Below are 26,822 nucleotides of genomic sequence, written 5' to 3'. Positions count from 1 at the left end.
CTCATGACATATGCCGGTGATATTAAACCTGATTCTGATTCTAATTCACCCATATGTACTCTGCCAGTCGCATCCTCAGACAGCTCTGCAGATTTGTCGAATTGACTTCCACTGCATTAATTTGACAGTTTACCCAATTTATTGTTTTCTGTAAGACCATAAGTCATAAGAGCAGAATTAGGCCTTTTGAACCATCGCATCTGCTCTGCCATTTTTGATCATGGCTAAATTATTTTTCCTCTCACTCATTCTCCTGCCACCTCCCCATAACCTTTGACACCCTTACTAGTTAAGTACATAGCAATCTCTACCTTTAAATATACCCAATGATGTAGCCTCTACAGCCGTCTGTGGCAATGAATTCCACAGATTCACCACCCTCTGGCTAAAGAAATTCCTCTCATCTCTGTTCTAAAGGGACGCCCTTCTATTCTGAGGCTGTGCTCTCTGGCCCTAGACGCTCCCATTCTCCATATGCACGCTATCTGGTGCACTGTGCCCTCTTCTGGGACCAGAGGGCACAACTTCAGAAAAGAAGGATGTCCCTTTAGAACAGAGATGAGAGGAATTTCTTCACATGAAGGTTGGTGAATCTGTGGAATTCATTGCCACAGATGTCTGTGGAGGCCAAGTTATTGGGTATATTTAAAGTGAAGATTAACAGGTTCTTGATTAGTTTGGTTGTCAAAGATTAATGAGAGAGGCAGGAGAATGGGAATTCAATTCAGCTATGATCGAATGGCAGAGCAGACTCGACGGGCTGAATGAACTAATTCTTCTCCTATGTTTTATGGTCTTAAATTGGCTTGGTGATAAGAAGCAGAGAGTGGTGGTAGAAAGAAGCTTTCCTAAATGGCAGCCTGTGACTAGGGACACACAACAGGGATCAGGGATTGGTGACTGGGGTGTCAGGGAGGGGTAGCACCTCTGATGGGGCTGGCACATTATACTGTCCTGGGAGTAGCTCGTCCACCATTGGTCCCCACTTGGCACTCAGCTCTCACTTGTGGCTTCAAGCAGCCACACGCTGGTAAGCTACTTCAACAAGTGGGCCAAAGTAGGTGAGGATAACCAATGGGTCTCAAACCCTTAGTGAGTTTGGACTTGCCTACCCAAGCTAGCAAAGACTTGACCCAGCAGACTGTGCAGAGGTAATCACCAGTTTGGCCCAATGGGCAGGAGGGTGGACGCAGCAAGGCACTGTGGTGTGCTCAGAGTGTAACGAAGCACTAAGGATGTCATGGTCATCCACTTCATCTGACTCTATCTCCAGCCGTCTTCACTCTGCCTTGCCGCTGGATACAGATGGTCTCAGATGAGTGAGTGAGGTCGCAAATGCACAACTCTTCCTCATCTTAAACTGTCTTTGCGCATGTCACTTTTGTCATCGATCGTTCCCATCCCAAACTAACCTAAGTCCCGTGGTGACAGGCTAGCGATGAAACAGCAGGGGTGGATACACTGACAAGCATAGGTGAAAACCTATATAATTGGCAGATCTGGCCATAGGGTTGTTATCCTATGGGGCAGTAGTGGCTTTCAGCAACCACCTGAGTGACTGAGCAGCCCTTTCAGGAATGCACTGCTCACCTCCATGGTGAGGAAGGAGCTAAAGAAAGTGTCCTATGTATCGTCTTTCCATTCTTTCTCTGGACAGTTTACCGTAGCTGCCAGGGACCCTATCACAGTGGTCAAAATATATCAAAGAGAAAATTATGGACTATTCTTCTCACTTCAGAGGAGAACATCTAATAGAGAGAGACTTAGTCCAATATAGCATCAATATCGCAGCCCTGAGGGAGACCTGGCTTGCAGAAGAGGGCCAACTTTGTGAAAGGAGCACGGAATATACATTCTTTTGGATGGAAGAGGAAAGCAAGACCGATGTGAGGCTGGGGCTGGACTTACAGCGAAGATGGAGATTGCTAGCAAGCTTGTTGGACCTCCAAATGGTGTAAATGACTGACTCATGACCAAGAAGCTCCCCTGTCACACAGTAGGAAGCATGTCACCACCGTCAGCACTTACGCCCCAACCATGAACAACCCAGATGATGCCAAAGACAAGTTCTATGAAGAACTGCGGTCAGTTAATGCCACATTCCTAAAGCAGAGAATCGCATCATCCTTGGTGACTTCAATGCAAGAGGAGGCTCTGACAACAGCTCCTGGGGTGGGGTCATTGGGAAATACTAGACAAATAATTAACTCCAGCAATCTCAGGCCAGAAGTCTGATAAGGAGCTAGGCTTTAAGGAATGTTCTTATGGATGCACAGAGGCAGAGAGGCGAGAGTGCTTGGAGACCCATGAGCCAAAAAACAAGATACCAATGGGGAGCAATCATGGTCCAGAAGTCAGGGAGTGGTTGTATACCAGATGGAAGGCATGGACATATTTCAGAAGTGTGAAGACAAAGATGACTAAAATATTTTAAAGTAACACCTTGCTGGACTGGGAGACAAGGCAGATCAAATGGAGGATGAGTGAGTTGGAGGAAGCACTCAGATCTGCAGCTGGATCTTCAACTTCCTCACAGACAGGACCCAGGCTGTAAAAATAGGGGACAAGCTCTCCTCTACAATCACTCTGAGCACCGGTGCCCCACAAGGCTGTGTACTCAGCCCCCTGCTGTACTCACTGTACACGCATGATTGTGTAGCCAAGTTTCCATCGAACTCAATATATAAGTTTGCTGATGACACAATTGTAGGCCGTATCTCGGGTAATGATAGGTTTGAGTACAGAGAGGAAATTAAGAACCTGGTGGCATGGTGCGAAGACAATAACCTATCCCTCAACGTCAGCAAGACGAAGGAATAGGTTGTTGACTTCAGAAGGACTAGCGGACTGCACAACCCAATTTACATCGGTGGTGCGCAAGTGGAACAGGTCAAAAGCTTTAAGTTCCTCGGGGTCAATATCACAAATGACCTGACTTGGTCCAACCAAGCAGAGTCCACTCCGCCAAGAAGGCCCACCAGCGCCTTTACTTCCTGAGAAAACTAAAGAAATTTGGCCTGTCCCCTAAAACCCTCACTAGTTTTTATAGAGGCACCGTAGAAAGCATTCTTCTAGGGTGCATCACAACGTGGTATAGAAGTTGTCCTGTCCAAGACCGGAAAAAGCTGCCGAAGATCGTGAACATGGCGCAGCACACCACACAAACCAAACTTCCGTCCTTGGACTCACTTTACATCACACGCTGTCAGAGCAGTGCTGCTGCCAGGATAATCAAGGACATGACCCACCCAGCCAAAACACTCTTCGTCCCTCTTCTCTCCGGGTGAAGGCTCAGGAGCTTGAAGACTCGTACAGCCAGATTTGGGAACAGCTTCTTTCCAATTGTGATAAGACTGCTGAACGGATCCTGACCCGGATCTGGGCCGTACCCTCCAAATATCCAGACCTGCCTCTCAGTTTTTTTGCACTACCTTACTTTCCATTTTTCTATTTTCTATTTATGATTTATAATTTAGATTTTTAATATTTACTATCGATTTGTAATCCAGGGAGCGGGAAGCGCAGAATCAAATATTGCTGTGATGATTGTACATTCTAATATCAATTGCTTGGCGACAATAAAGTATAAAGTATAAAGTAAAGTAAGCACCAAGAGTCACTCTGTACAAAACGCACTGCAGACTCATACAACCAGGAGTTGACAAACTATGCAGTGAAACTCATACCAGTGTTAACGCAAGCAACATAACCCACAGGCTCTCAGCTGTACTCACAGATGTCAGGGGTGTTGGCCCAAAACAGCACAGCCCGATAGACATGAAGCTGTTATTTTCCCGATCACCTTCGAAGAAGTGAACAGACACAACTCAGAGCAGCTCCTTCTCCCTACTGCTCAGCTGTTGGCCTCGAGCTCTAAATCTGCCCGCTCTGACGGGTTGCTCTGATATAGAAACCAGCTGCTGTACCAAATGAGTAAACTGACAGTTCCGCCGGACCAGGGGACTGAACCTCCCAGCTACGCCTGCTACTCCTTGGGTAAGTGGACTGTTTATGACCAGGAAGCACAGTTCCACTCCAGCGTTAGAGCAGCTCGGTGATGGGAGAGCTTCTAGATGAGTGACAGGACATCAGTAGTGTTGTGTATTTATTAGTTCAGTTATTTTTGAGTAATCTTGTGTATATATCGGTTGATTAAGCATTCTTGTTCGTTTAATTATGGGTTAATTACCAATGTCATCACGCTACCACGTGATACATGAGTGTTTCTCTTTAAGTAAACTGGAAGATATAAACATATTTTTGGACTCCTCTCTTCTTTGAATTAATTTAATGTTTTGAAGTTACAAAACATAACATTGGCGATGTGATATTTTAAAAAGAACTCCAGATGGCTACCGACCTGTTAAGCGCAGCGAGACGTTTGAAATAAAATAAAATGCAGCGACAGCATTGGCAATTTAAAAAGCACCCCAGCACGTGCAGACGGTCGAGTTAAATCGAAAGTAGTCATGTTCTTCGGAAAGGAAGACACAACTGAATTTTTAGGACAGTAAACAGAAGAATTCAGGGTTCATAAACTGTGAATTCCAGATGATAATAATAATTGAACAGAAAAAAATTTTGGTCAAACTGGCACCTGTGTACAACACTTGCAAGGTCAACATCTTCTGTATGGACCACAAAACTATTTATTTCACTTCTTTTATGTCTTTTACGTCTGTTTTCCATCTTGAATGTGTTTCTGGAACTGCTGAAGCCTGTGATTTGCAGTGTGTAGATTGTTTGGGTGATCCAGCATTTTGCAGTTTCCGAGAGGATTCCGGGATACAGAGACAGTGAGCACTCACCTCATGGCAAGGAGGCTGCGGGAAGCATGAGCCAATGTTCGACTCCATTTCGTCAACTAAAGCGACAAGGAAGATTGAAACATCAAGGCGAATGTGGAAGGTGAGTGCAGGCTGCTTGCCTTTTGATCGCTGGTGGGATTGCTCTGCTGCCGGAGAGGGGAAACTGTGTGGCCTGCTGCTGTCCCCAGAGGTTTTACCGAGGTTTCTGTGTTTTGCATATGGATATGGTTTTGGACTATGGACTTTCTTTTCAGTCATAGTTTTTTTTATATTCTGTGTCAATGTTCCTGTTCTGTTCTGTTCATTTTTTTTGTGCAAGAGGAGAAATTTGGGGGTTGGATTGTGCTGCCGTTCTTTTCTTTCTTGGTTTCATGGCTATCTGGAGAAGAAGAACTTCAGAGTTGTATACTTTGATAATAAATGAACCTTTAACCCTTTGAAGTGCAATAAAATACGACACATACTTTATGTTTGTTAGACAAAATTAAAAGGTCTGCACAGGACAGAGAAAATGCTAAAAAGTCAAGTTGCAGTTTCAAAAAGAGCACTAGTCTGCATGCTGTTGACGAAAAATCTGCTATTGATGAGAGCGACATAGGATTGAGAATAACAGTGTGAAAATTAATAATAGATAAGCAATATGTTTATGCTGGAAGTGAACGGCAATAATTAAAATGGAATTGGACGGTGGTTCAGCTGCTTCAATCCTTCCGCAAACCAGCATTTCAAAGATATCAAACTGAAGCCTGCAGATATTCAACTAAGAACTTATACAGGAGAAAAGCTAACCCCTGTGGAAATGACATCCGTAACAGTGAAATACAACAACCAACAAGCCAAACTGAGCTTGAATGTGGTAAAAACAGAAGGACCAGCATTGTGGGGATGTGATTGGGTGAGACAACTACAACTTGATTGGAAATCCATCCATCACTTGCATGCCAAATCCCCTGAAATAGAGTCAACTGAAAGAAAGGCACTGGATGTTGCCACTACTGTCTCCGTGCCGAACACAGTGAACGTTGCCCAACAAAGGACAAACTGTTGTTGGTGCCAACCTCTGTGCCTCCAGCCTCGGATTGGAAAGCATATTGGACCCAGGAAGGCCATGCTACTCAGAGGAAGCATGAAAGTGACAAAAGCAGGGGTCTGACAACAATACTTTTTGTGGGCAACATATCTGAAGAAGCTTCTGATATGTTAATCAGGCAGTTACTCGCAAAATAGGGCTTCGTTTTAAGCTGGAAGAAAGTTCAAGAAGTTTCAGGAAAGCTGCAAGCATTCAGTTTTGTGAGTATAAAGATCGAGAATCTACTCTGCATGCATTAAGGCTATTGCATGAACTTCAAGTGGGAAACAAAAAACTGCTTGTAAAAGCAGATGCAAAGACCAAAGCCTAGCTGGATGACTGGAAGGCCAAAAAAAAGGAGTCAATGGAAATATGAAAACAGATTCGTCAGATGATGTTGTGGTTGAGGAAACCGAGAGGTGAGATCAGGTCATAAAGGGAGCAATAGAAGGATTAATGTGAGAACACTCCAGTGAACTGAATACACCTTCCCAAGATCAAGATGCACAAGTGAGGAGAAGAAAAAGGAAGGAGAAGTAGAGAAAGAACATGAGAGAAAAAAGAAAGGGATCGAAGTAGATCCAGAGAGGGAAAAGGAGAGGAAATGTGTCCAGAGCTATCAGAACCACTTCCTGCAGTCTCAGAGTCAACTCCTGCAACCGCTACAGAGGAGGACGCAGAACCTGGGATTGATTTCACAGCCACACGTCTCACCTGCCAAGCAGAGTGATTCCCCTCGTCAGGAAGAATGTTATCCCACAAGAGTAAGAAAACCTCCACAGCAATGAAATCTTTTGACCTGAATGGGACAATTTAAAACTAACAATGCCGTGTATGTCTATATATAGTTGTATTATATAATATACCATGTATATAGTTGAAATGCATTCTAAATTGAGTTGGAGTTTATAGCTAAACAGGGAGGAGTGTTGTGTATTTAATGTTTCAGTAATATTTGAGTAATCTTTTGTATATATTGGTTGATTAAGCATTTTTGTTTGTTTAACTAATTATTACAGGTTGTATGTAAAATAGTTAATTGCATACATCATGCCACACTTTATATGGGCGCCTCACTTTAAGTAAACTAGAAGTTACACCCATATTTTTGGACACCCACCTTCATTTTAATTAGTTTTAATGTTTTAAAGTTGCAAAACATAACAAGTAGACCCATCCCATGCTGACCCTGGGAAGCCAGGTATAATACTCCCCCAGTCAATAACCTGCTGAGAGTGCTCAGGTTTGTCCAGTGGCAGCTCTCACGCCTTTAGGTGACAGGCAACCAGTTTAAACTCATCTCCAGAGACTATAATCTAGACTGACACTGAGGCAACACTTTAAACCAGCTGCCTACTGTTGTTCAGATATAGCTTGGAATTTGTCACAATGCATCTTAGGGCTGTGTATTGAGATTAGCTTTATTTGTCACATATGAATTGATTCATACAGTGAAATGCACCGTTTGTCTCAACAACCAACACAGTCCCAGGATGTGCAGGGGGCTGTCTGCAAGTGTCACAATACTTCCAGCACCAACACAGCATGCCCAGATCTTACTAACCTTGTCTGTCCATCTTTGAAATGTGGGAAGAAACCAGAGGAAACCCATGCGGTTATAGGGAGAACGTGCAAACTCCTTACAGACAGTGGTGGAAATTGAACCCAGATCACTGGCCCTGCAAAGCATTACAATTATGGCTACACTACCATGCCACACATACTACTAACTGGGAAGGCTTGCAGTGTTACTTACACAGCTGCTCACCTATCGAGGTCAGAAAGCACAGTATCCATTCCACCCAGGTTCTCAAACTCACCTGTAACAGTTGCTGGCACGACCACCTCTGCTCCACGTTCTTCTCCACTGCCTTCTTCAGGAAGTCATTGAACTCGGGAGACCTGTGAAGAGAAAGCCACCACCCATTAGAAGGGGCTTCACATCTCTTGGTTCCAGAGGCAGGTACAGAAAAGAGCAGGGAAGGACAGGTGATGCATTGCACACAACAGCAGGTCTGTAACGTTAGTTTTAATTACAAACTGATTCAGATTCTCCAACCCTCTGCTTGGGACTTGTGGTCAGGATTTAAGTCGTTGGTTCAGTAGTTTAACCTAAGAACCGCCGTTCCTGTATGCACACTTACCAGCGAGAAGGTTGAGCGAGGGTGGGGGGGTCGGCTTTAGCAATTTTCAGCAGCACTCTCATGGGGTTGAGCTCATGATGTGGAGGCTCCATCTGGGCCATCTCAATCAGAGTGACACCCAGCGACCAAACGTCAGCCTTGTAATCATAGGGCTTGTCCTTCGATGTCTCACACATGACCACCTCAGGGGCCATCCTGGAAAAACATGGACACAACCAGTCACCGCACATTCGCAAGGCCACTGAAGGGAACTAGCTGCTTTGCTAGAGAGCCAACAAAGTCACAGTAGGCTGAACGGTCTCTTCCTGTGCAGTATTCACCACCAAGCAGGCACTAACTGACAGCGCCCAGCCTCACACAATGCAGACAGGCTCAGGTCAGTCCGTTCCCAACAGACATCACCTTGGCCATTCCCAACACACATCCCTACCCTAGGTCCACTCCAACAGACTTACCCCATTCATTCCTAATAGATGTCCCCCATCCATTCCCAACACACTTAGCCTGTCCATTCCCAACCGATGCACCCCCCAATCCATTCCTGACATACGTCACCCCATCAGTTCCCAACAGATGCTTTCCTGTCCATTCCCAACACATGTCCCCCTATCTGTTCCCAACACACGTACTCACCTTCTATTCCTGTCACAAACCCTCCGCCACCTCGGGTCTGTTCCTAACACACATCCCGGACAGACACGGACTGGTTCATGCACCTTAAAGCATAGGCAAAGTGGTAAAACCACATCTCACCAGTAAGGAGTCCCAATGAAGGAGTCCCTTCGCTGTAGTGTCCTGCTGTTCTTCGCTGAGACTCCAAAGTCAGCTGTAACACAAGAGCAAGGAGTAGGGCTGACTCAGTGTAGGACACATGGTCACAGACCTCTACCCTCACAGGGTATGTCCCAGCTCTCATCTCATTCAACCGTGGGCATCAAACAGCAGCATCTGCAGCTCACTGAACCTGGACCACCTGTACCGACCCCTCACTCCTCACCCCAACCCTTCCCTCACCCAGACCTAGATTCCCCTTCCACCCGGACCCAGTGAGGTGGGAGGGAGCACAGAGAGAGGCTCTTCTTGTACAGAGCTCCCACCACTAATACCCCCACATCATTACATTTCCAATGAGCTCACTGGGGCTGTGAGGTGAGTTTGTTCAACCTTCGGTTATTCTAGTGGGGCCAGTTTTTCATCCAGGAAGGAGGGAGGAGTGGATGGGGGGTGGCGGGCAGTCATTTGTCCCAGTGAGCTGTCCCTGGTCGGCTGCTGATCCTGGGTTGTAGGGTAGGGGGTGGGGGTTGGGGGTGTCCACAGGCTGATAGGTCGGACACTGATCCCAGGCCCTGTCATGGGTCTCACTCATTAGGGACACAGGCAACTCACTGCTGACAAAGAGTTGCCTGTAGGAACATAACACATAGGAGGAGAGTTATGCCATTCAGCCCATTGAGTCTGTTCTGCCAATCCATCATGGCCGATTTATTTTCTCTCTCAACCCTATTCGCCTGCCCTCTCCCCGTAACCTTTGACACTCTTACTAATCAAGAACCTATCAACTTCTACTTCAAATACACCCCAATCACTTGACCTCCACAGCCTTCTGTGGCAATGAATTCCACAGATTCACCACCCTCTGGCTAAAGAAATTCCTCATCTCTGTTCTAAACGGACATCCTTGTATTATGAAGTTGTGCCCTCTGGTCCTAGACTCACCCACTATAGGAAACATCCTCTCCACATTCACTCTATGTTTGATCGATATCAATGAAATCCCCTTCATTCTTCTAAACTCTAGTGAGCACTGGCCCAGAGCTATCAAATATTCCTCATATGTTAACCCTTTCATTCCAGAGATGATTCTCATAAACCTCTTCTGGACCCTTTCCAACGCTAACATATCCTTTCTTAGATAATGGGCCAAAACTGCTCACCATATTCCAAGTGCGGTCTGACCAAAGCCTCAGCAATGAGTCTTGCTTTATATTCTAGTCCTCTTGAAAAGAATGCTAACATTGTACTTGCCTTCCTTACTACACAGTCAACCTGTCTATTAATCTTCAGGGAATCCTGCACTCAGACTTCCAAGTCCCTTTGCACCTCCGATTTTGGAATGCCATGGGTTCTTATGTTGTTAAGCAGCCTCATGTGCGGCACCTTGTCAAAGGTCTTCTGAAAATCCAAGTAGGCAACATCCACCGACTCTCCCTTTTCTATCCTGTCTGTAACTTTCTCAAAGAATTACAGCAGATTTGTCAGGAAAGATTTCCCTTTAAGGAAGCTATGCTAACTTTCGGCTATTTTGTCACGTGCCTCCAAGTGCCCCAAAACCTCATGTTTAATAATGGACCAAGGCCTTACCTAGCTTCACATCACCCTCCATGGTGAGCAGGATGTTCCCAGCCTTGAGATCTCGGTGGATCACTTTGTTATCGTGCAGGTAGTTCAGTGCTTCCAGGGTGTGTTTGCAGATGACGCGAATTTGGGGTTCAGTCAGTGGCCTCTCCAATTCTACAGACAGGAAGTAACACAGAAGATTAAAACTGGAAACTTGAAATACTAACTCAGGTCCTCTCTCCACAGATGCTGACTGAGCTGCTTAGTATTTCTGGCACTGAACACTATGAACAGACATTGACACTGTGCCTGCAATATCACAGCACTGCCCCTGTGACGGTATCAGCTAGCTCTTCTCTCCGGTCCTGGGATTGGAAGCCTGTCTGTGAATATGAGTGGGTGGGTGAGTGAGAGGGAGGAAAAGGGCTTGTTTTCCTGTTGTTGTTCTGTTTGTGTTGTCCCTACAGAACATGGTAGGCATGTTCTGTTGGTGCTAGAATGTGTTGCAATACTTGTGGGCTGCCCTAGGACATCCCTGGCTGTGTTTGCTGTTAATGCAGATGGTGCATTTCACTGTATGTTCTGATATACTCTAAATAAACGAATCTGAGTCTGAACCTGAATCTGCTGTTTGGAAAGGGAACTGTGAATTCCCAAACAACACACACTAAGTACTGGAGGAACTCAGCAGGCCAGGCCTCATCGATGTAATACAGTAAACAGTGGACATTTCAGGCCAAGAACCTTCATCAGGACTTGGCCTGAAAAATCAACTGTGCACTCTTTTCCATAGATGCTGCCTGACCTACTGAGTTCCTCCAGCATTTTGGGTGTGTTGCCTGGATTTACAGCATCTGCAGATCTTGTAATTGAATTTCTGCTGTCAGCCCAACTTGGAGAAGTACCACCTTGAAACCACTGGAGACCGCCAGCGAGCCAAGCATGGCAGGCTCCAACTCAATCCAACTTGGGGCAGCGGTAAAGTTATTTTCTGGGCCCAAGAGACTCCTTGCCCCTTTCCTTGTTCTCTCAGAGAGAAATGTATAAGCAATGGCTTTCACTAAAGAAATGGCTAGTCATTTCTTTGATTTTATATTTGATTGGTATTTAAAGTACATTTCTTCAGACTGTGCAAAAATCAGTACTTCCAGTTATTAAACCTTCCCTCCGTGCATCAACTCACCATCCACACAAAGGGACACAAGAACAAAATCACCATGCACACACCGTCCACACAAAGAATTACCATCACACCTACGCACTGTCCACACAAAAATATCACAGTGCACATCAAGGGGTACAAGAACAAAATCAGCAATAAAAAAACGATTTAGGACTGCAGAGGCTTCACTCGTTTTTTTTTTGGTAAAATATTTGTCATTTTTTATTGAGTTGTTGAGAACCATTTGTTTCTGACTTTGGACTCAGTTACAGTTTAAGTGCAAGTCAATTCATAGAGTGAAGCAGCATGAAACAGGCCCTTTGGCTCACCTACATACACTATAATACTGGCTTGGCAGCCTTCCCTGCCATGCAGTCTCAAAGTGGTGATGGAGATACTTTCCCACTGTGAGAGCCTCTACCTCAACTACCCCCTCCAGTAGTGTGTTCCCAATTCCAACATCACTCGGGCTGAAAAATTCTTTCCTTGGCTCCCACCTTAACCTATGCCAAGAGGCAAACCTTTTTGCTATCTACCACTCATAACTTTGTTCACCTCTGTCAGAAATCCTTTTAGCCCCCTCTGCTCTAAGAAATTCAACCCCTCCAAAGCACCACACACAAAATGCTGGAGGAACTCAGCAGGCCAGGCAGCATCTATGGAAAAGAGTGAATGATTGACATTTTGAGCCGAGACCCTTAATCAGGACTGGAAAAGAAAACAAGAACTCAGAGTAAGAAGGTGGGGGAAGGGAGGAAGTAATTCAAGATGGTAGGTGACAGGTGAAACCAGGGGGGTGGGTGGTGAAGTAAAGAGCTGGGAAGCTGATGCGTGAAAGAGATAAAGGGGGTATCTGGTTGAGAAGATAGAAGATTGTGGAAGAACAGGAAGGGGAGGAGCACCAGAGGGAGGTGATGGGCAGGTAAGGAGATAAGGTGAGAGAGGGAAATGGGAATGGGAGAATGGTGAAAAGGGAGTGGGCAATTACCAGAAGTTTGAGAAATTGATGTTCATGCCCTCAGGTTGGAGGCTACCCAGACAGAATATAAAATGTTGCTCCTCCAATCTGAATGTGGCCTCATCATGGCAGTAGAAGATGCCATGGGAATTCAGATGTCAGAATGGGAATGGGAAATAGAACCGAAATGGATGGCCACCTTGCGATCCTGCTTTTTCTGGCAGACAGAGTGTGGGTGCTCTGTGAAACGGTCTCCCAAGCTACGTTGGGTCTCACCGATATACAGAAGGCCAGACCAGGAGCACCAGATACAGTAGATGACCCCCAACAGATTTGCAAGTGAAGTGTTGCATTACCTGGAAGGACTGTTTGGGGCCCTGAGTGGCAGTGAGGGAGGGGGTGTAGGGACAGGTGTGGCACCTGTTCTACTTGCAAAGGTAAGTACCAGGAGGGAGATCAGTGGGGAGGGGCGAGTGGACAAGGGAGTCACTAGGAAGCGATGTCTGTGAGAAGCGGAAAGGGGGGGAGGGAGGGAAAGATGTGCTTGGTGGTGGGATCAAAGGCACTCCATCCTGGCAAATCACACAGAGTCATAGAGCTATAGAGCATGCCCTTCAGTCCAACTCATCTATGCTGATTATGTTGCCTAACTGACCAGCTCTCATTTTCCTGTCATAGGCCCATATCTGTCTAATCCTTTCATCCCCATGTACCTGTCCAAATGTGTTTTACATGTTATAATTGTACCTGTCTCTATCAATTCCTCTGACAGCTTGTTCCATTTACCCATCACTCATTGTATGAAAAATTTGCCCTTCAGGCCCCTTTTAAATCTTTCCAGTTTCACCCTAAATCTACCCATACTCTGTGAGCATTCATCTTACCTATCTCCTAATCATTTTGTATACCTCTTTAAGGTCGCCCCTCAGCCTCATACACTCCAGGGATAGAAGGCCCAGCCTTTACAGTCTCTCCAGATAACTCAAGCCATCCAGTCCCAGTAATGTTCTCATGAATCCTTCCTGCATTCTTTCCAGCTTAATCCATCCTTCCTATAGTTGGGTAACCAGACGGTATACAGTTCTCCATGTGGTATCACCATCATCTTGTACAGTTGTAAATCATGTCCTCAGTACTCTGATCAATGAAGGCAAGTGTGACAAACACCTTCCCAACCACCCTGTCTACTTGTGTCACCACTCTCAGCAAACTATATACAACTACTCCAAGGTTTCTTTGTTGCACAACACTCTCCGGGCCTGCCATTTACAGCACAAATCCTGTCCTGGTTCAATCTACAAAAAATGCAACACCTCACAATTGTCTGAGTTAAATTTTATCTGCCATTCCAAAGCCGACTTTCCCAGTAATCTAAGTCCTGCTGTAATGTTAGACAACCTTCTTCACTGTCCAGTACACCACCGATTTCAGTATCATCCACAAACATACCAACCATGCTAACTATATTATTATCATCCAGATCACTAATGTGCATGACAAACAACAGGGAACTCAGGACTGATCCCTGCATCAAAGCACTGGTTACAGGTTTCCAATCTGAAACACATCCTCCACTAACATCCTCTGATTCCTTGTACCAGGGCAATTTGTATCCAGTTGGCAACTCACCCTGGATCTCCAGTGATCTAACCTTCCACACCAGCCTACCATATACCATGCAAGACCTGGTCAAAGGCCTTGCTCAAGTCCTCTACATGCTCTGTAGTGTATTCACGTCCTTCCCGCAGTGTGGTAAGCTGGAATTGCACACAACATCCCTGCAAATAAATCTACAAACAAGAGAAAATCTACAGATGCTGGAAATCCAAGCAAATCTACAAAGTCTTCCCCTAGATTAGAATGGGGAGGTGGCAGAACCAACCCTTCTCTGCCCTGGGAACCACAGTCAGTGCGGACCGGAAACAATATCTCTACGCTGACAATTAACACAGGCACACTGCTGTACTTCGTCCACTGCTCTCCCTTCTCCACACACATGACTGTGCGGCTAGGTACTGCTCAAACACCATGAGAAGTTTGAAAAAAAGATTAGCTTTACTTGTCACATGTACATTGAAACATACGGTTTGCATCTTTGCAATGTGCTGGGAGCAGCCCACAGGTGTCGCCTTGCTACCAAGACCAACATAGCATGCTCACAACTTCCTAACCTAACCCTAACTCTGTAGAAGGTGCAAGGAAACCAACACAGTCATGGGGAGAATGGACAAACTCCTGACAGATAACAATGGAAATCAAACCCCAATAAGTGTTCACCGGCACAGTAAAGCGATTGAGTTGACCATTAATGCTATTGTGCCCTTTCCCCAAGTTCTGCTGATGACACAACTGTTATTGCAGGATCTCAGACAAATGACAGGAGTAAGACAGATCAGCTGGTTGAGTGGTGTCACAACAGGCTCGTACTCAGCATCAGTAAGGCCAAGGGGTTGATTGCGAACTTCAGAAAAGGGAAATGGAAAGGGTGAGCAGTTTCACGTTCCTGGGTGTCAATAGCTCTGAAGATCTACCTGGGCCAAAAATGTTGATGCAATTATGAAGGAGCCATACCAGTGGCTGTACTTCATTAGGAGTTTGAGGAGATTTGGTACAGTACTGTGAAAAAGTCTTAGGCACCCTAGATTTTTTATCTGGTTTCAGATGCTATGGCCTTCTCAGAACCCTTATCTCAACATCATTGAGGCTGTTTGGGATTACCTGGAAGGACAGAAACAAGTGAGACAGCCAAAGTCTGCAGAAGAACTGTAGCAAGTTTTCCAAGATGCTTGGAACAACCTGTCAGCCAATTTCCTTATAAAACTGCATGACAGTGTACCTAAGAGAAGTGGTATTTAAAGGCAAAGGGTGGTCACACCAAATATTGATTTGATTTCATTGTTTACTGCTCTTTATAGTAATTTTTTTGATATTTAGAAGCTTTTCATTTCATTGTTTTGAAAGTATCTTCACTTTACATATTTTTTTTACATGTGCCTAAGACTTGCTCAGTGCTGTGTGTCACCGAAGTCTCTAGCAAAATTCTTCATATCTACCGGTTGCATCACTGTCTGATGTGGAAACACCAATGCACAGGATCAGAAAAAGCTGCAGGGAACTGTCAACTCAGCCAGCTCCATCATGAGCAGGAGCCTCGCACCATCAGGGACGAAGTCAAATGTTGATGCCTCTAGAAGGCGGCATCCATCATGGAGGACACTCACCACCCAGATTGCCCTCTTCCCATTACCACCATCTGGGAGCACAGGAGCCTTGAGATGCACAATCATCAGCTTCTTCTCCTCCGCGATCAGATCTCTAAACAGTCCATGAACACTACCTCATATTTCGCACTCTTTTTGCACTATTTATTTACTTTTTAATATATTTTGTTATGTAATTTATAGTATTTTTTTAGGTATTGCACTGTACTGCTGTCACAAAACAATTTACGTCAGTGATAATAAACCTGATTTTGACCCTGCTTTATTCGTGGCTCGTCACTTGGCTGAGGGCAAAGGCATATTTTAAATTACAGGATGGACATCTGCAGGAGAGAGTGTTTACTTTAATTATCAGTTAATTATCTAGTTGAGTGGAAGCTGATGGATAAAAGGGGTGATTGAAGCAATATGTCCTGAGCACTCTGCCCTAGCAGGGTGTTAGTCAATTTAAGGGAAGGTAATGAACTAGGTCGATGCTCTGTTCACGAGGAACTCCTGGAGAGTGAAGACCTCATTGTAAGATTAAAATCAAATTGCAAAGGGGAAATGTCGATACAACTGGATTTAGAGTAACAGTCATACAGTATAGAAGCAGGCCCTTCAGCCCACCACACCTGTGCTGGCTTTTTTATCTGTCCACGCTGACAAACTTCAAAGTTCAAAGTAAATTTATTATCAAAGTACATACTTGTCACCATATACAACCCTGAGATTAATTTTCTTGTGGGAACACTCAATAAATCCATGGCCATAATAGAATCAATGATAGACAGCATCAAAAGGGCAGACAACCAGTGTACAAAAGACAACAAACTGTGCAAATACAAAAAGAAGAAATAGATAGATAGACAGATAGATTAATTAATAAATAGATAAATAAATAAACAAACAAACAAAAAAGGTAATAAATATCAGGAACATGAGATGAAGAGTCCTTGAAAGTGAGTCCAAAGGTTGTGGGATCACTGCAGAGATGGGCAAGTGAAGTTATCCCCACTGGTTCAAGTGCCTAATGATTGAGAGGTAATATCTGTTCCTGAACCTGGTGGTATGAGTCCTGAGGCAGTAGCAAGAAGAGAGCATAAGCTGAGTGGAGTGGGTCCCTGATAATGGATGCTGATTTCCTGCATCAGTGCTCCATGTTGATGTGCTCAAGGGTAGCGAGCGCTTTACCCGTGATGGACTGGGCCGTATCCACTTTTTGTGGATTTTCCAATCAAGGGCACTGGTGTTTCCAAACCAGTCAGTAATGCAGCCAGTCATTATACCTTCCATCACCCATCTATAGAAGTTTGTCAAAGTTTTAGATGTCACCGTATCTCCGCAAACTTCTTAGGAAGTAGAGGCACTGCCGTGCTTTCTTTGCAAGTGCACTTAAGAGCTGGGCCCAGGACAGGTCTTCTGAAATGATAACACAGAGGAATTTAAAGTTGCTGACCCTCTCCACCTCTGATTGCCTGATGAGGACTCATACACCTCCAATTTCCTCAATAATCAGCTTCTTGGTCTTGCTGACACTGAGTAAGAGGTTGTCGTTGTGGCACTACTCAGCCAGATTTTCAATCTCCCTTCAATATGCTGATTCATTACCATCTTTGAATCGGCCTACAACAGTGGTGTCATCAGCAAACTTGAATATGGTATTGGAGTTGTGCTTAGCTTAAGTCATAAGGGTAAGGAGAGTTATAGAGCCAAGGAGGGAAGAAAGGAAAGAGTGGTGGTGGGGCGGGGAAGAAAGAAGGGTGTTGAGGATGGGAGAAGGGGTTGGGATGTGGGAATGAGAAGGAAGGGATAAGAGGAGGGGGAGAGAAGGGGTTAGTGGGGATACAGGGAAGGGGGATGGGGAAAGAGAAAGCAAAGCAGTGGTTCTTGGGCTGAAAAATACAGAGCTGCGGAGGTGTACTCCTATTAACAAGTGAGTCTGCTTACAGGACCTAAGCTGTGGAGGTTTATTCCTATTAACGAGTGAATCTGCTTACAGAGCCTGAGTGCCAGGAACATGCAAGTAGATTAGGAAACAAATAGGACTGAAGTGGAAGATTGAACAGGATTAAAGAATGAACTGGAGTTATGCAGGAAACAAGAGACAACAGCAAGATAAAGTAATCTATAAGGTGCAAAGAATAGTTAAATCCATCAAAAAAAAAACATTTTACTGAGATGAGCAAGAAGGGAATTGTTAGAGTGAGGTGCCTGATCTAATTCCTGGGAAGAGGAAGCTGTCCCAGATGAGTGGAGATCCACATTGCAGAAGAATGAAGAGTGATTTTATGGAAATACTCAAAGGGAGCACAGTGGGGGTACTTCAGGAAGATTATCCTCCACTCATCTAACTCTAAAGAATGTTTCCACTCATGGGAGAGTCTCACACAAGAGGACATAGTTACTGATATATAAGAGTAGGAACTACTTCATGCAGAAGCTGGTGAGTCTCTGGAAGTTCTAGCCAGAAGGGTGTGGAGGCTGGACTACTGGGAATATTTAGTAAACTTTGAGAGATTGGGATATGAATGTAGGTGGTATGATGTCATTAATATTGGTGGTGCTGTTGATGGTGAGGACAATCTTATAGGGTCAGAGTCATAGAAAAGTATAACACAGAACAGGTTCTTTGGCCCATCTAGTCTGTTCTGAACCATTTAAACTGCCTACTCTCATCAACCTGCACCCAGACCATTTCCCTCCATACCCCTACCGTCTATGTACCTATCTTAAATGCTGAAATCGAGCTGGCATGAACCACTAACATAAGACCATAAGACAAAGGAGCAGAAGTAGGCCATTCGGCCCATCGAGTCTGCTCCACCATTTTATCATGAGCTGATCCATTTTATCCTATTTAGTCCCACTGCCCCGCCTTCTCATCATAACCTTTGATGCCCTGGCTACTCAGATACCTATCAATCTCTGCCTTAAAGACACCCAATGACTTGGCCTCCACTGCTGCCCATGGCAACAAATTCCATAGATTCACCACCCACTGACTAAAAAAATTTGTTCGCATTTCTGTTCTGAAAGGGCGCCCTTCAATCCTGAAGTCATGCCCTCTCGTACTAGACTCCCCCATCATGGGAAACAACTTTGCCACATCCACTCTGTCCATGCCTTTTAACATTCGAAATGTTTCTATGAGGTCTCCCCTCATTCTTCTAAACTCCAAGGAATACAGTCCAAGAGCGGACAAACGTTCCTCATATGTTCATCCTCTCATTCCCGGAATCATTCTAGTGAATCTTCTCTGTACCCTCTCCAACGTCAGCACATCCTTTCTTAAATAAGGAGACCAAAACTGCCCACAGTACTCCAAGTGAGATCTCACCAGCGCCTTATAGAGCCTCAACATCACATCCCTGCTCCTATACTCTATTTCTCTAGAAATGAATGCCAACATTGCATTTGCCTTCTTTACTACCGACTCAACCTGGAGGTTAACTTTAAGGGAATCCTGTACGAGGACTCCCAAGTCCCGTTGCATCTCAGAACTTTGAATTCTTTCCCCACTTAAATAATAGTCTGCCCGTTTATTTTTTCTGCCAAAGTGCATAACCATACACTTTCCAACATTGTACTTCATTTGCCACTTCTCTGCCCATTCTTCCAATCTATCCAAGTCTCTCTGCAAACTCTCCGTTTCCTCAGCACTACCGGCCCCTCCACCTATCTTCGTATCGTCAGCAAACTTAGCCACAAAGCCCTCTATTCCATAATCCAAATCGTTGATGTACAATGTAAAAAGAAGCAGCCCCAACACTGATCCCTGTGGAACACCACTGGTAACCGGCAGCCAACCAGAATAGGATCCCTTTATTCCCATTCTCTGTTTCCTGCCAATCAGCCAATGCTCTATCCACGTATGTAACTTTCCTGTAATTCCATGGGCTCTTATCTTGTTAAGCAGCCTCATGTGTGGCACCTTGTCAAAGGCCTTCTGAAAATCCAAATATACAACATCCACTGCATCTCCCTTGTCTAGCTTACTGGTAATTTCCTCAAAAAATTGTGATAGGTTTGTCAGGCAGGATTTTCCTTTAAGGAATCCATGCTGAGTTCTGCCTATCTTATCATATGCCTCCAGGTACTCTGTAACCTCATCCTTGACAATCGACTCCAACAACTTCCCAACCACCGATGTCAAGCTAACAGGTCTATAATTTCCTTTTTGGTTCCTTGCCCCCTTCTTAAATAGCGGAGTGACATTTGCAATCTTCCATTCCTCCGGAACCATGCCAGAATCTATCGACTTTTGAAAGATCATCGCTAATGCCTCCGCAATCTCCACAGCTACTTCCTTCAGAACACGAAGGTGCATTCCATCTGGTCCAGGAGATTTATCGACCCTTAGCCTATTCAGCTTCCTGAGTACTTTCTCTGTCGTAATTGTGACTGCGCACACTTCTCTTCCCTGCCACCCTTGAGTGTCCGGTATCCTGCTGTCTTCCTCAGTGAAGACTCATGCAAAATACTTGTTCAGTTCCTCTGCCATCTCCTCATCTCCCATTACAATTTCTCCAGTATCATTTTCTAACGGTCCTATATCTACTCTCACCTGTCTTTTACTCTTTATATACTTGAAAAAGCTTTTAGTATACTCTTCGATATTATTTGCTAGTTTCCTTTCATAGTTACTCTTTTCTCTCTTAATGACCTTCTTGGTTTCCTTTTGTAAGGTTTTAAAGACTTCCCAATCCTCTGTCTTCCCACTAATTTTTGCTTCCTAATATGCCCTCTCCTTAGCTTTAACACTGGCACATCATTCCATACTCTCTTGACACTTTGAGTGAAGAAGTTTCCCCTCACGTTTCCCTTGAAATTTTCACCTTTCACCCTTAACCCATGACCTCTAGTTGTAGTTCCACCCAACCTCAGTTAAAAAGGCATGCTTGCATTTACCCTATCTGTATCCCACATAATTTTGTGTACTGTACCTCTATCAAATCTCCCCTCAATCTTCTACACTTCAAAGAATAAATTCCTAACCTATTCAATCTTTCCTTAGGAACTCAGGACCTCCAGTCCTGGCAACATCCTGGTAAATTTTCTCTGTATTCTTTCAACCTTTTTGCATCTTTCCTGTAGTAGGTGACTAAAAACTGCACACAAAACTCCAAATTAGGCCTCACCAACATCTTAAAAAACTTCAACATAACATCCTGCACTCAATACTTTGATATAAGAAGGCCAATGTGCCAAAAGCTTTCTTTATGACTCTATCTACCTGTGAAGCCACTTTCAATGAATTATAGACCTGTATTCCCAGATCTCCTTGTTATATCTCACTCCTCAGTCCTACCTACCTACAACACTAAATCAGTTGACAATTTGGAGTAATAACAGAGACAGAACTTAATCCCAAGTTTTGCAAGATGTTGTGATTTGGGAAGTCTAATATAGGTAGGACACATACCACTAATGTAGGACGGAGGGATCTTAGGTTACAAGTCTGAAGGTTCACAAAGATGGAAGCACAGACAAGCTGTGAAGGTAGTGCTGGTCTTTATTAGAACATAATAACAGAGAGGTCTTGGCACATCTTTATAAAACATTGGCAGTTCTGGACACCACATTGTAGTGAGGATGTGAGTGCATGGAGAGGTTGCAAAGGAGATTCACCTGGATGGAGAGATTAGATGGGTTGTGTTTGTTTTCCATGGAACAGAGAGGACTGAGGAAGGAGTTGATAGATGTATAAAACATGAGAAGTGTAAATAGGGTGGATAGTGAGAAATTTTTCCCCACAATAGAGATGCCAGGAACCAGAGGGCAGAGCTTTGAGGAGTAAGTGGTTTAGAGGGGAACTAAGTAAAAATATTTTACACACAGCACCTGAGGGAACGGTGGAGGTAATTTACAGGGTATCTGGATGGTCACAGCATCACAGGCTACAGACCAAATGCTGGCAAATGGGATCAGTATAAATGGGTGCTTGCCGATCAGCATAGGTGTGGTTGGCTGAAGGGCCTGTTTCTGTGCTGGATGACTCCAGAACTGTTACTGGGAATTGAGGGCTATGGAGAACCGGCTGATGGTATGGGGGTTGGGGCAGACCAGCAAATGATCATATTGTATTGTGAGACAGGCTCAATGGGCTAAGTGGCCTTCACTTCTTCTGTTCCTTACACTCTCCTGTTGTAAAAGGAGAGACTTGTTTACTTGAGGACAATCTAAAAGCTCTGTAAGTAATTATTACGTGTGTATCAAAGGTTCCCGAGAAAGATACCAAAATACATTGCAAGATAAGAGAGAAGCACCATCCATCTGAAAGTCAAGTTAGTCAGAACAAGGAGGGTTAAGCAGCAGGTCCCAAGGGAGACAGAGAAGTGCGATCCCATGAATGATATTTCAGTGTGTTAGCTGGAGAATATTCATTAAGAGAATCGCTTTCAAAGGGGAGATACACTGCAGAACTACAGGTTAGTTAGCTGATTTTTCAAAGTATTTAATTAAAGATGAAATAACTATGTATGTAAATAAAGAAAGAATATTAGTCTGAAACATGCTTTGACCAACCTCACAGATAAAGATCAAGATTGTTTAATGTCATTTTCTGTACACAAGGATAAGGAGAAGTAAATAATTGTTACATGAGGTGACTGACGGGAAATAATAAAGTAGGGGTGGAGTTAGTGGGTGAAGGTGTCGATCAGCCTTGGGGAAAAGTAACTTTTTTTTGAGTCTGGTCGTCCTGGTGTGGATGCTATGTCGCCTCCTCTCTGATGGAAGTGGGACAGCAGTGCATGATCAGGGTGTGGAAGCGGTGGGGAGAATCCTTCATGATGTTACTGGCTCTTTTCCAGCTCCCTCTATGGTGGGTAGGCTGATGCCAGTGATGTGTTGGGCAGTTTTGACTACCCATTGTAGAGACTTCCTGTCCACCGCAGTGCAGTTTCCATCCCAAGCAGTGATGCAGTTTAAGATGCTTTCTACCATCCATCTATAGAATGACCTGAGTATGGATGTGCAAAGTCCAGCTCATTTCACCTTCCTCAGAAAGTAGAGACATTGGTAAGTTTTCCTGTCTGTATAGGATGTGCTCTGGGATCACGAGATGTTGTGTGTGTTGTGCACTCCCAGGTGATTAAAACAGCTTGCAGTTCCACTGCTGTGCCACCGATGTAAAGGGGGGTAGGAGTGGTGCATGGTCAACTCTGTAAGCACAACAGAAGCTGGAGAGTCGGCAGCTTTAAACTCCTAAGCATTAGCAACTTTAAATTCCTAGGTATTATTATTTCAAAGGACCTGTCTTGTGACTAGCACACAAGTACAATTATGAGGCAAGTACAACAGCACCCCTACTTACAGAGATTTGGCATGACATCCAAAACTTTGACAAACCTCTATAGATGGGCAGTGGAGAGTATATTGACAGGCTGCAGCACAGCCTGGTATGGAAACACAAATGCCCTTGAATGGAAAATCCTATAAAGAGTAGTGGATACAGCCCAGTCCAACATGGTTAAAGCCCTCTCCACCATTGAGTATATCTACATAAAAGGAAAGCAGCATTAATCATAAAGGATCCCCACCACCCAGGTCATGCTCTCTTCTTGCTGCTGCCATCAGAAAGAAGGTACAGGAGCCTCAGGACTCTCACTACCAGGCTCAGGAACAGTTACTACCCCTCAGCTATCACACTCATGAATCAAAGGGGCTAACTTCACTTGGCCTATCATTGAAATATTTCCACAACCAATGGACTCACTTTCAAGTACTCTTCATCTCATGTTCTTGATATTTATTGCTTATTTAAAGTTCAAAGTTAATTTATTATCAAAACATGTAAGTAGTATACAACCCTGAGATTCATCTACCCACAGACAACCACGAAACATAGAAAACTATGGAATCCGTTCAAAGAAAACATCAAACACCCAATGTGAAAAAAAAGTACAAATTGTACAAAAGGCAAAAAACGAGTGAAAAACACAGAATATAAAACATCAAACCACAAAGTCATTGAAACAGTCTAGGGATGTTCAGTTTAGTTCAGTTCAGTTTAGCGCTATGTTGTTCATTGACTGCAGGCCACACAGCCAGTCCACCCTGATCAAAATCGCACAAAATAGCAATTTAAAAAAAAGGAGTATTCAGAAACCAGACACACATCATAACATGAACTGCAGAGTCCAATCCACAAATCGTGTCAATTACACCTTGCTCAGGACCCAAGATTCCAGCACCTTCGAAAAAGAGGGAGAGAGAGTGTCTGGTCGTATGCAAGTAGATGCGCTAAACACCCACTCGCCTTCCACTCTCATCCTCATTGATTCAATCTTGCTCCATGCTTTAATTGAAGAGATCAGCAAGAAATGCAATAGATAATGGGCTCACAGCATCCCTAGGCTTCTTGGCCTCCAGATCACACACTCACTGAACTCCCTCGGAGACAGCAACATAACAGCAGAAGAACATAAAGAAATAAGAGCAGGAGTCAGCCATCTGGCCGGTCAAGCCTGCTCCGCCATTCAATAAGATCATGGCTGATCTGACCATGGACTCATCTCCATCTACCTGCCTTTTCCTCATAACCCTTAATTCCCTTACTGTGCAAAAACCTATCCAACCTTGTCTTAAATATATTTACTGAGGTAGCCTCCACTGCTTCATTGGGCAGAGAATTCCACAGATTCACCACACTTTGGGAAAAGCAGTTCCTCCTCATCTTGGTCCTTAAATTTACTCCACCAAATCTTGAGGCTATGTCCCCTAGTTCTAGTCTCACCTACAAGTGGAAACAACTTTCCTGCCTCTATCTTATCTATCACTTTCATAATTTTATATCTTTCTATAAGATCTCCTCTCATGCTTCTGAATTCCAGCAAGTACAGTCCCAGGTGACTCAAAGTCTCCTCATAATCTAACCCCCCTATCTCTGGAATCAACCTGATGAACCTCCTCCTTTGAAATATTACAGGAAACTCTAGATCTAGATTTGAAAGACCTCCGCCCAATCAGAAATCCGTACTGGGAACAAACTGCCTCTGTAAAAATAGATGGAGAAGTGAGTCAGTTTACAAAAATCAAGAGAGGCGTTAGACAAGGGTGTGTTTTCTCCCCTGATTTGTTTAATATGTACAGTGAAACAATATTACAAAAAATAAAGAGACATCTTGGGAATCAAAGTTGGCGGTGAAAACATCAATAATTTTAGATATGCAGATGACACTGTGTTAATTGGAAGTACGGAGGAAGAACTACAAAACTTAATTGATACAGTTGTTGAAGAAAGTGCAGAAATGGGTCTATCTATCAATTGCAAAAAGACAGAATGCATGGTGATATCTAAAAAGAAGGAGAATCCAATCTGCAGGCTGAGAATAAATGGGGAAGACATAAACAAGTACAGAACTTTTGCTACTTAGGAAGCTGGGTGACATCAGGTGGCAGGTGGGACATGGACATCAAAAGAAGAATAGGGATGGCAAAAGACACCTTTACATGAATGAAGAATATACTGACCAACACTAAACTAGGCATGACAACCCGCCTCAGAGCACTGAAATGTTACGTTTATCCAGTTATGTTATATGACTCAGAATGTTGGACAATATCTAGTAACATGAGGAAACGAGTTGAAGCAGCAGAGATGTGGCTTTTGAGGAGGATGTGAAGAATATCATGGGTGAAATGAATATCTAATGAGGATGTCATGAACAGAGCAAGCACGAAAAGAGAAATAATGTATGACTTCATTGGACATGTGATTAGGAAACAGGAGTTAGAATGCACGGTAATTATGGAAAAGATTGAAGGGAAGAAAGCAAGAGGAAAGCAAAGGCAAATGATAATGGAGACAGCAGCTAGAGAACTGGAAATGAATACCAATGAATTGATCCACTTGACCCGAAACAGGAGTGTGTTGGCCATGGCAGTCAAAGCTCAAACTGGGCACGGCACCTGATGATGATGATGATGAACCTCCTCTGCACCACCTCCAAAGCCAGTATATCCTTCCTCAAGTAAGGAGACCAGAACTGCACGCAGTACTCTAGATGCGGCCTCACCAGTATCCTATACAGTTGCAGTATAACCTCCTTGCTTTTAAATTAAATCTCTCTAGCAATGGCCAACATTCCATTTGCCTTCTTGATAGCCTGCTGCACCAGCAAACCAGCCTTTTGTGATTCATGTACAAGGACTCCCAAGTCCCTCTGCTCAGCAGCATGCTGCAAACCTTTACCATTTAAATAATCATCTGATCTTCCAGTTTTCCTTCCGAAGTGGATGACCTCACATCTACCAACATTGCACTCCATCTGCCAGACCCTTGCCCACTCACTTAACCTATCTATATCTCTCCACAGAGTCTCCGTATCCTCTGCACAATTTGCTTTTCCACTCAATCATTCCAAAAACACACCATCGAAATTTAAATCACAGGCTCTAATAGTAGCAGAACCACGTTTGAAAGAAGTAGTAAAAGAAGTGGTTTCATAAAATGTCTGAAGTACATCACATTCAGTCACGTTGTTTGCTGATGGCATCTTCTTCCAGTTTTATTTAGTATTATTATTTCTTCTTCTATTTGCACAATTTGTTGTTTTCTGCCCTCTGGGCAGTTGGGCAGTCTTTTATTGATTCTGTTATAGTTATTAATCTACAGGTTTATTGAGTATTCCCACAAGAAAATGAATCTCAGGGTTGTATGTGGTGACATATATGTATTTTGATAATAAAATTTACTTTGAACTTTAAACTTTGTTAACATAAAGCCATCAGATTTAGGAGCAGAATTAGGCCCTACGACCATTGAGTCTTCTCTGCCGTTCCAGCATGGCTGATTTATTTTCCCTCACAACCCCATTCTCATGCCTTCTCCCTGTAACCTTTGACACCGATTAATCAAAAAACTATCAACCTCCACCTTAAATATAACTAATGATTCGGCCTGCACAGCCATCTATGGCAATGAGTTTCACATATTCACCATCTTCTGGTTAAAGAAATTTTTCTTCATTTCTGGTATAAATGGAAATCCCTCTGTTCTGAGGTTGTGCTTTCTGGTCCTAAACACTCCCACCCCAGGAAACATCTTCTCCACATCCACTCTCTCCAGGTCATTCAATATTCGACAGGTTTCAATGAGATCCCCCCCCTCCATTTTTTTGAACTCCAAAGACATCAAA

General features: G+C 44.0%; 1 protein-coding gene across 2 annotated transcripts in view; it reads right to left on the bottom strand.

Moving 5' to 3' along the window:
• The window catches only part of slka (STE20-like kinase a), a 134,510-nt gene that overhangs the window by 47,355 nt on the left and 60,333 nt on the right, over nt 1–26,822 (bottom strand). For both annotated transcript variants that reach the window (XM_063071440.1, XM_063071441.1), the window contains exons 4-7: nt 10,383–10,532; nt 8,775–8,847; nt 8,022–8,216; nt 7,698–7,779 (exon numbers count right to left, since the gene is read on the bottom strand). In XM_063071440.1, coding sequence (XP_062927510.1) covers nt 7,698–7,779; nt 8,022–8,216; nt 8,775–8,847; nt 10,383–10,532 — 500 coding nt within the window. The remainder of the gene's footprint in view (nt 1–7,697; nt 7,780–8,021; nt 8,217–8,774; nt 8,848–10,382; nt 10,533–26,822) is intronic.

This window comes from Mobula hypostoma, chromosome 19 (assembly GCF_963921235.1).
Source record: "Mobula hypostoma chromosome 19, sMobHyp1.1, whole genome shotgun sequence".
Classification (NCBI taxonomy): Eukaryota; Metazoa; Chordata; class Chondrichthyes; order Myliobatiformes; family Myliobatidae; genus Mobula; species Mobula hypostoma.
This window is presented reverse-complemented; position numbering and strand designations above follow the sequence as displayed.